At 46.4% G+C, this 10,947-nt stretch overlaps 1 protein-coding gene across 1 annotated transcript; it reads left to right on the top strand.

Moving 5' to 3' along the window:
• Nucleotides 1-1,821: 1,821 nt before the first annotated feature.
• b3galt2 (UDP-Gal:betaGlcNAc beta 1,3-galactosyltransferase, polypeptide 2) lies at nt 1,822-9,724 on the top strand. The gene is made up of 2 exons (XM_071908263.2): nt 1,822-1,931; nt 7,373-9,724. Exon 2 carries the CDS (start codon nt 7,728-7,730, stop codon nt 9,051-9,053), a length of 1,326 nt encoding a protein of 441 aa, XP_071764364.1. The 5' UTR covers nt 1,822-1,931; nt 7,373-7,727; the 3' UTR covers nt 9,054-9,724.
• The last annotated feature ends 1,223 nt before the right edge of the window (nt 9,725-10,947 follow it).

The raw sequence follows: 10,947 nt of genomic DNA, 5'->3' as shown, positions 1-10,947 counted from the left end.
TGTTAGACAACTGCTGGCCACCACGCTCTCACGGAGTTAAATCCCCTTTTTTTCCGCCCACAGAGAGGGGGCAGGGTGGTGGGCTGGGGAGGAGGGGGGGTGGGAGGGAGATGCTGCATTCAGGTGAGGGTGGGAAACATGGGAGACAGGAGATTCTGACTGCAAAATACCACTCCCTTCAGCTTTCAGGTGGTAAATGCTACTCGGGAACTACTTGGGATTTGTGCAATGGACACTACCGAATTCTGAACAGCAAGTACCTGCGGTCAGATGTAATATAGGTCTATATGGCTGGGCTGATTTGTCACCAGAAAAACAGTGCACTAAGAAAGTACAACATTTTTAAAACCTCTAAAACGGAGTCTAATATGGGTAAAATATTTTACTTGACTGTATTCAAGACCTTTTAAGACCATCGGTTTACATAGGCTAGTGTGATTGAAGACGTATCATGACTTTCTCATGACCTGCAGACTGAGCCCAAATTTAAGTTTATATCATTATAACAGCAAAGGTCAAGCAAATATCAACAAAGATTAGATGGCTTCTGTGCAATATAGTCTGGTGATAGCCTACTGATATTTTTCTGAAAGTATAACTGACTTATGTTTATATTGGTCATTGTTTGCCTTATGGTGATCCTGCATGGAGGTCTGTAGTTATGTAATTACTGACAGATAATGTAATAACTTGTAAAATGTAATATAATGTCATTACATTATCTGGCAACTTAGTAAATTTTGACTTATTTACAGGGTCATTTTATTATATTTTGACCGTTTATTACATTATCCGACAGTTATTATAAAATCTGTTGCTACAGTTGCTAAGTTGCTAAGTCATACTCTACCCCGTTTTTATTTAACACTGCAGTTCTCCGTATGTCAAAGAATTTATCTCATTGACCCATTTCTTCTTCAGGGGGAGAGGGGGTATGGATTGATATTCCTGCTCAAATCGTTGTTTTCCCCCCCCACACGCCATGAACGCAGCACGAGCGTCTAACTGGGTCACGTGGGATGCCCTCCTAAGTATGCAGTGACGTGTGAGAGTTCCGTCAGTGTAGCGGTGTCTGACAGCCAGCCTGCCCGGGCCAGCAGCTACCTCCCCCGGCTGGGAAAACCAACAGGGGTCGGTGCAGGCGGAGTGGAGGAGCGGAGCGATTCTCGGAAAAGAGGAGCTAGCCATGGTCTGTCAAAACCGAGGCGGGGAGATAAAGATAGAGGGCCGGTGGTTATTTTTTTGCCTTTAGGACTCGGGCAAGATGTTTTTACAGTGATTTGGACTCAGAAGAAGAAGAGGATATAATTGTCTTTCCTTCCCTCCGTCGTTTTCACTACTTCTCCACACGAGCCTGCCTAGCAACGTGAAGGACCAGCCGCACTCCTCCCGCTCTGCCGCCGCTGCTTTCCCAATTCTTTCCAGCGGCTGTGGGGCTCCGGATAAACCGTGTGTGGATGCTGTTAATGTTTCCACTTCATTTTTACATGAAATAACGTCCCCCTGGGAAGGGAAATAAACTTGGGAGAGGTAAAGAAACTAGTGAAGCAGGAAGGAAGGAAAATAAAAAAACAAAACATTGATTGATAGATTAGATAGAGGAGGAGCTGTGGTGTGTAACGGACACAAGAGCCAGGAGAGGGAGGAGAGGAGGAGTCGCAGTAGGAGAAGAAGAGCCAAATAACCTGCAGGTTTGTTCAGGCTAGGGCGATATGAGGAGGACGACAACAAGGGACGGGCGACCGCTACGCCAAGTGTAACAGCATCCTAATAGTATCGATGTGATTAGGCGAGAGGCGGCGCTGGAAGAGGAGGACATTAGCCCAGATTTCCTCGGGACGCGGCGATGGGGTTCGCCCGGGTTCACGCGCTCCGTCTGCCGGCCGCAGCCTCAGCAGCAGCAGCAGCAGCATGACGGGGAGGAGGAGGAGGTACGCAGCACTGCACGTCTCATCAATCCTCCACATCCTCATCATTCATTTACCCCCCCCCCCCCCCCCCATCACCCCCCACCCCCCTCTCCCCTCCATTAAATCCAGCCCTCCACCCTTTCCAACCACCTGGACTCATCCATCCATCCATCTATCCATACATCCATCCATCCATACGTCTATCCATCTGCCCTCCCTCTTTGTCCCGCTACCCTCCCCTTCTCTTCCCTCCATCCGGCACACCTTGGACCCCAGTGGCTCCCAAAAAGGGTGCAGTGACACCCAGGCGGGGCCTCTTCAGGGGGTTCCAGGCAGGGGGCACCACAGCAAAATGAGGAATAGTTCAATTTCACTATTATTTGACAACCTAGAAGTTAGCAAAATGAGCAAATAAGGATCCTCCCGCTGTTATTTCCCCACACATCCTAACAATTCTACACTAAATCATAATTAACAAGAACCATCTTCTCAGATGGGGGTTCCTTGAGGCACCAAAACGGAGGTCCGTGGTGCATTTTGTACCAGTTTGTGGGTCCCTTTGCATGGGGAAAAAAAAGTTACCTTGGACCTCTCAAAAACACGACCTGCCAAGTGGAGAAGCCGGGGAGATTCGATTGATCCAATTCAATTAACAGGGCTTTTTATCCGATTCATCACGTCCATCCGCCGGGCCAGTTGGCGCTTAAGCCCAGGCATGCTTAGGGATATCTGCTAACTGCTGAGGTGGACATTAAAAAAAACACAGCGGTTAGGCTCGCCATCTGGGTGTTCAGTCTGCCCACTAGACTATGAAACTTTAATAGGGTCTAATTTTCAAACCACCTCATAATTTATTGCTGCGGTGGCCGGACCGACACGCATGCAACCCCAAATCAAGTTGAAGTGACAACGGTCGAACCCTATCAACAAAGTAGGATAAAAAAAATACTGCTTGAACGAATTGCCGGGTAAAAGTTGGCGGAAGGACACTGGATAGGAGTGGATATCGCTTTCACTGAGTGGAGAAGAATATCACTGTCGTATAATATATACTACAGCTATAGAACTCATAGCTGCCAGCACTATCTTATTTCCCGGGGGTGTCTTGTATTTTTCAGCGCAGTTTTAAGAGGCTTTTTCCATCCTTTTTAACAAGTTTTATCAGGCCAAATGGATCGGAATGCGCTGTACAGTGGCTCTGCGTTAAGTGGCTTGGACTCGAGTTTTAAGGATCAGATATGGAAGAGGGGCTCTGGTGGCCTGGCCCAGATCTGACCAGCCCCTGGGTGATGAAGTGTAATAAAAAAAATAAATAAAAAAAAAACGCATCCCAGCCATCCTGTGTCACTCATCCACTCTCCGACACTTAGCGAGAACACAACTCTCCCTCCCTGAGGTCCTATCCTAGTTGAGTCAGATACACACCAAACAACTGTGTTTAAATAGACAAAGAGAGAGAGAGAGTTAGGGAGAGAGAGGAGAGAGACCACACCACCCCTCACCTCGATTTCAGTGGCTATTTCGGGAACGTTCGTGATCCCTCCGCCGCAATCAGATGGCAACAAAAAAAAAAAAAAATGCTCCGAAACGACATAGGCTGTTGAGGAGGAATGCAGCTGAGCTGGACCGAAATCCCCAGACGTTTCTCTCGGATACAATCGGCAACTCTAAAAAGCACAGTGAGAACTCGAGAGAACGACTCCCTAAAATACCAGAGGGGTGCAAATAAACTCATTTACCAAATCAAATGGGAAAAACATCAGTGCGAGTCCACATGTAATCATTCTGCATCACACTGCTAGGCTACTGATGATTGCGCTAGACTATGAGAGTTGGTCATAATCATAAAGAGTTCAAAATAAAAGCCGGATTTGAATACAAAGATCAGAGGGGGGTAAGCAAGCCTTCGTGAGATTCTCAAACTCGTTGCAGTGCAGACACAAGCTGGAACAGAATATGGAAGTGAGACTGTAGTTCAGATGTTTCTGTCAGTAGAGAGGAAGGAAAGGAGAGACGATAAGAGAGGGAGAGAGAGCGGGCAGAGAGCCATTCCTTGAAACAAAGAGGTGTCTTCAGAAGTGGGTTCACAACAAGGTTTCGGGCCTCTAACTAGACTGCTAACAATGGAGACAGAGAGCCAGGGATGGGCCAGAGTCTCAAATTAAACGCAGACAAAGCCATGGCTGCTCCCTATGAGCAAACATCGCCCAGGATCCGACTTATTTATCAAGTGAAACAATGCTGGACTTAGATAAGGCATCAGACACACCTCCTTAGGGTAGAAGAGGCCCAGTCTTGCAGCAGGAGGTAAAGGTAAGGTACTGTAGATCAGGAATAGCCTTGTATTTTATTTGTCCCAGCAAACATTTTGATGTTGAATACTTGTTGGTGAAATCAGACCTTAAATATCTTTCTGATATCTGTTCAAAACTGATTCAAAAGTTGTTTACATATGATTTTTGTACCGTGCCATAATATCATATTTTGAAAAATTTGTGCTCATTTGGGTTGATGTTGAACATGTTGTCTCTGATCCTTGTGTCCGAGGGTTACATTCACTCTCACATCCAAAAAAAATCATAACCGTTGTGGTTGAATGAGGACTATGGCTTCAAGGCAGTATATTTAGACTAAACCGGAGCACCAATCAGCAACATAATCAGTCAGGCATGTTTCAATAAAATAGGGCATTTAATAAGCAACAACTCTGAACAGCCACTCTGAATGGCTCGCTAATGGCTGCTGTTTTTTTTGTAGGAAAATGTGTCACTATCACAAAGTGCACTGTTGTACTGTATCAAGGTCATATCCTCACACTGACATCAACAAAAGCTAGTTTTGCATGCATTACACACATGCATTGTGGATGCAAAACTGGCTAGGCTATTTACTTGAGCGTGGAATCAAAGAGGGAGCAAACTGTAGATAATGGATTTAGTCGTACCTTGCTGTGGAAAGTTTTCCCTTTGTTTTTGTTTTTTTAGATCTGAAGCCGATGCGGCGACAACACTATAATGTATGCCTGGTATGTCACCGCTCTGTCACTCCCCCAGCCTTCGCTCTGATTATTGACCGCCGCAGAACCACTGGGGCCTCAATTAGTGCTAGTGTAACTAATTGGCTTGCATAGAAGTGACATTGATGGGAGGCAAGGAAACGAATTAACAAGGAGAGGCATTGCCAGAATTAATGGAACTGCTAAAATGTAAAAAAAGGATGTCTGATCCAACTGTGAAATTGGCATTTAAGTAGACAGCAAAAAAAACAAAGTCATACACTGTCTGTGTTTCTGTGTGTGTGTGGGGGTGGATGTGGGTGTGTGTAGGTGTCCATTTATGTGCAGGTGTGTCTCTGCGTGCGCGTCTATTTATGTACATATGTATCCGTGTGTGTGTGTGCACACACTCCATCAGAATTCACATAACTAGATGTTCATTTAGATGACAGCAGAAATCTCTCCAGCGCTGGATATGCTCGGATGTAAAGTATGTTAACCTTTAAAACAAAGTCGGCCTTGGCCCCTCTCATTCTCCTGTAATTGCTTGCGCTGGGTAAGCACACTCGCCTGAAAAGGTTAGCGTGTTCCTAGCCAGTTGTCGTGACGAATGAGCAAACACTACCAGGAAATGAAAATTGGAAGTTGGAGATCGGCCTCACACAACGCTGCCATGTAGCGTTATTACAAAATAATGCGCTGTTCTGTATTTGCAAAATATTAAAAAGCAAACACACAAATAAACAAAGAGAGCAGGCAATCAGTAAGCCAGCACACACAGGAAGGATGGATTCAAGAGTTGCACTGTTGCCGCATTAATATTCACTAGGGTCTAGTATAACCTGCAAGTTTCTGCTGGCATATTCTGTTTTTCTCTGGTGATGTGTGTCTCTGTGTGTGTGTGTGTGTGTGTGTGTGTGTGTGTGTGTGTGTGTGTGTGTGTGCCTGCATGCACATGCACAAGAATGATTATGTGTGCAGTATGTTTAGTTTGTATATGATTGTGTGGTGTGCACTATATTTTGTGTGTGTATGTGTGCGAGTGCGCGCACATGAATGATTATGTGTGCATGTGTATTTGGTGTGTGTATGATTATGTGTGATGTGCACTATATTTTGTGGTTGCATGTGTGTGTTTGCGGCACACAGGAATGATTATGTGTGCAGTATTTGGTTGTGTGATGCCAATATATTTAGTGCTTATGCAAACTGATTGTGAGCGAGTGAATCAATGTCTGAGCATACGTGATTGCATTTGTGCTTCCCTTGGTGTGTGGCTCCCTGTGGGCAACGCACACATGCATGCATGCGACTATGCACCTTTTGTCTGTGTGTGTGCGTGTGCGTGTGTGGTCAGAAGATGGAGCTGCCTGGGTGGTCTCTCAAGTAGACAGTAGGCAGCATTGATAAGCTGAAGGTGGAAGGTGAATGGCGGGTGAAGGCTGTTATCGCCAGAGGCTGGCTGAGGCTTCAGCACCACTGCTTGCTGGACCCTGAAAATTCATTTTGACAGATGCATCTCCTCCCTGGCTGTCGAGGCACGGCGGGGGGCTGATGGCACTCGCTCGCCCAAGCGGCTCAGAGTAACGTTAGCCAGCACCACGTTGTGCAAACCTGCAATTTATACTTCCGCCCTAGGCATTAAGCTGGATAATGACATGCAGGAGCCAACCACCACCTCGCAGTGCCTAACACCACACTGCTAGCTTATAGTCATTTCCATGAAGACATATGTATTAATTTAAAGTCTTACCTATTCCAGATGGTCTTTATTGTGAGGCAACGAGGCCGTGATGATCTGGGGAATATTCTCATTTTCTGGCATCTAGGAAATCAACATGATTAGAAACTAACATGAAAATGTGCGCATTGCCAGTGGTATTTAGTCTACTGTTTTTACTGCATGATTGAATTACTCGAAAATGTGCGTTATGCTGTATTTGAGCAACTAGGCACATCTGGATGCATCTTTCTTCGATCACGCAGATGTATGCACAATCATTCTTTACAGCAGCAACCTTTCCCTCTGCCACAGACATGCTCGCAACAGTGTTTTCTAAATCTCCCATTTTCTCTTCTCAGAAAAGCACATCCCCAGAGTCTGCTCTGTTATAAGTCCCTGTCCAATCAAAGCAGCTACAACACTGTCATATTGATTCAGCTTCTCTCTTTCAAAATGTTAAGTCAGCTTACCAACAGAGCCATTTACCATAGCGGGCACTGTATGCACATAAGGCTGCAACTGGGGCTTCTGTATCTGAAAAGATTAATTCAGAATTACTCTGAGTGTGCCAAAACAAACAAAAAATAGAATGATTAAGAAATAAGCTCTATTCCCCCCACAAGTAGAATAAAAAACATCTCTGCAACTGAGACAATTGACAAATGGCTCAATGCCAATGAATAGGAGGTGCATTCTGGACACTTGCCAAGACTGTTTCTCTGCTTTGTTTTTTTTTCTCTTCAGATTAGAGAGAGCAACCATTGAGGAGGTGACCCTTATCATATCCTGAAGGAGCCGAGACACAGAGCATGACCCTGTGTTTGTCTGCAGTGCCAAAGAAGAGCCTGGGAGTAGCCTCCATGGCCAGAGAATCATCGCCTTCCTAGCTCCACCAGGAGCCCTGATAACCCTGCTCCAAGCTGCACCGGGGGGCTCAAACGTTCCCCTGACTCCACTAGGAGGCTCACTCCAACCCATCTGCCAGCTCAGATAACCCTCTGACTGTTGGCAACCACATGTTTGAGGTGATTGTATGTGACCGCCGCCGCCGCCCATTCCCGAGCAGCAGCAGCAGCCTCCTGCGACCCCGATCTGCACCATGCAGTGGAGACGCCGGCACTGCTGTCCTATCAAGATGACCTGGACCGTCAAGCGTTCACTCTTCCGGACCCACGTGGCGGGCCTCCTCTCGCTGGCCCTGCTCTTTACCCTCTTCCTATTCTTCAGTCACCAGGACTGGCTGCCGGGACGCAGCGGGCCCCGGGAAAACCCACTGGCCTACACTGTCAGGGGCTTCCGCGGCCCCAAGGTAGAGGCCAACCAGAGCGCCTCCCTCAGGAGCCTCTGGAGGGAGACAGGGTATGTGGCACCTAAGCCTTTGCTCAACCTCAGTTCTCAGCAGGCAGAGGGGGGCGGCGAAGCAGGAGCTGGAGGAGGAGCAGGAGGGGGAACCAGGACGGGTGTAATGGGGCTTGAGGATTCCATGAGCACTAACAACAGTTTGCAGAAGGAGATGGGTGTGGGAGGGAGGCTCAGCGCCCAGCCCTACCGCTACATCCTAAATGAGCCCTTCAAGTGCAGGGACAGCACGCCCTTCCTCATCCTCCTCATCGCTGCCGAACCAGGCCAGGCCAATGCCCGCAATGCCATCCGCCAGACGTGGGGGAATGAGAGCGTAGCGATGGGGCTGGGCTTCGTTCGTCTCTTTTTGCTTGGCACGGGAAAGAGCTCGGACACCTTCCTCCAGAGCAGCATAGAGGAGGAGAGCCGCGTTCACCACGACATCATCCAACAGGACTACCAGGACACGTACTACAACCTGACCATCAAAACCCTGATGGGCATGAACTGGGTGGCTACCCATTGTCCACATGCCTGCTACGTGATGAAGACGGACAGCGACATGTTCGTCAACACCGAGTATCTCATCCAGAAGCTGCTGAAGCCCGAGCTGCCTCCCAAGCAGAGGTACTTCACAGGCTACCTGATGAGGGGCTACGCACCAAACCGAAACAAGGACAGCAAGTGGTACATGCCGCCGGAGCTGTACCCCAGCGAGCGCTACCCCATATTCTGCTCGGGCACGGGGTACGTGTTCTCGGGGGACATGGCCGAGTTGATCTACCAGGCCTCGCTCAGCATACGCAGGCTGCACCTGGAGGACGTGTACGTGGGGATCTGCCTGGCGAAGCTGCGTATCGACCCGGCGCCGCCTCCCAACGAGTTCCTCTTCAACCACTGGCGGGTGTCGTACTCCAGCTGCAAGTACAGCCACCTGATAACGTCCCACCAGTTCCAGCCCAACGAACTCATCAAGTACTGGAACCACTTGCAGAGCAACAAGCACAACGCCTGTATCAACATTGCCAAGGAAAAGAACGGGCGGTACAGACACAGAAAGTTTCATGGCGAGAGACCTCAGTGACGCGTCTTGTCGCCTAGCACCGGTTTCCACCAGAGAAGGGCATGTTGAGAGAACTCTATACACTATATGGGAAAGAGCACATTGTTTTTGGTATTGTGTACAGTCGATGATTAAAACTATTTTTTTAATTTGAGAAAGATGTTAAGTATTGTAAACCTGTTCAACTGTTTCTAAAAGGGAGAGTGGAGTACATGTCTATGTGCAATATGAAGCATGCACAAAAAAAGTACTACAGATCAAGAGTGGTGATTATGATACTTCAGGTGCCAACAGAAAGGTGGTAATTCACGCTACGGTTTAAAGTGAGGATTCTCCTCTCTACACTAGGTGGTATGTCACACTAATAGTGGGGCCAACTCTGTTACAAATCTTTAAAAAATGTAGGACACAAAATCGTGTTTACACAGACAAAGGGAAATGTACATGTATTATGTTGAAAGTTACACTACCTATATGAATGAAACTATCTTTGACGTGGACCAGTTATGCTGCCCTGTTTCTCAATGTTTACTTTACAGAATTATCAAAAAACAAGACTCTAAAAGAGAGGGTTTATCTGTCATATTCTGTATTTTATTTACAACCAACGTGAAAGCACTCAGAATCACATGTCAGAGATGACTGAGATTGTATTTTTTAAAGCTTTACATTGAGTGAGTATGAGTCTGCACTTGAGCAAATGTGCAATGAATCAATTAACAATTAAATGTATTGAATTCATTTTATTTGCAAGTGTGTGTGTTATCTGAAACCCTTTCATGACACTCGAATTAGAGTGTCATGTCTTCATATCAATGCTACATAGCCTCGCGCAAGTCTTGTTCTGTTGCAGACACGGCATGCCTTTGCTTGCTATTTGTGGGGGAAAGGTGAGATCAGAATAGCACGACAACGCCTCTCCTTGTTTTGCATGCCCAGATTTCTCTCCTCGCTTCTTTTCTACCGCTGTTCCCCTTGTATGACCGTTGGTGGTTTCATTGTTACTCAGCAATAATACAGTTCAAGAACATAATTCTGAACAAGCCAGGCAAATAATGCATATTCCAAAGTTTTCTATAAAAAATAACCACTGGTCGTCAATAAAAGGTGTTATTGTATGCAATGAACCCTGGAGCAACCCATTAACTTCCAAATAGAAAAACCAAAATATTCGAATTTTCAGAAGTGAAGGTCAGGTGGAAATACTGTGAAGACAAGCTATCCCAAGGCTGAGTGATGAAAAATGAATTAAACATCTAACTCTTCTACATCCCTCGGGAGTATCAAATATTCCACACCAAAACACCTAAATTCAGATTTTAATTAAAAATGAATGCATATGATTTTGAAAAGCTGTTAGTGTTATTCCAGATGGAACTGAACTGCCAGCCTGCCTGTGTGTGTGTGTGTGTGTGTGTGGTGGGGTGGGGGAACTCCGGTGCTCAGGGTCACCAATAAAAAGCGCATACATAATTGGGCAACGACTTGGAATAGCCTATATCAGATTAAGGTAATCTAATTAAACTAATGGAGAGTGGGGGCTCATGCGCTTCATCTGCAGACTTCACGGCACAACTGTCAGTCTCGTTTTAATCACCTATACGTTTGGCTAATTCTGTTTAGAGAGCTGTCAGAAGAGTAAAGTTCACACAATGGTATATTTTAAGCCGCTAATCACTCAACGCGAGCAGCTTAGGGGCAGGAGGCTGAAAGCTGGAGACAGCGGCGGTAGAGAATATCAAGATGTTTGTCTCAGATAAACAGCACAGCGACAAGGAATTATTTCATGCCGAAGCCACAGGCAAAGAGACAAGCTGGGTAACAGGTTTTTTTTTACTTCTCATAGGAAGGCATTCATTAAAGAGTTTATGGCATCATATCAAACCGCAGTTCAACAGTAAGCTACACTTTCTGA

This window comes from Centroberyx gerrardi, chromosome 9 (assembly GCF_048128805.1).
Source record: "Centroberyx gerrardi isolate f3 chromosome 9, fCenGer3.hap1.cur.20231027, whole genome shotgun sequence".
NCBI lineage: Eukaryota > Metazoa > Chordata > Actinopteri > Beryciformes > Berycidae > Centroberyx > Centroberyx gerrardi.
Note: the sequence above shows the minus strand (reverse complement) of the source record. Positions and strands in the feature narration are given on the sequence as shown.

What these genes read in the sequence shown, in the direction of transcription:
- b3galt2 (XM_071908263.2), top strand. Translation starts at nt 7,728, where the DNA reads ATGCAGTGGAGACGCCGGCACTGCTGTCCTATCAAGATGACCTGGACC.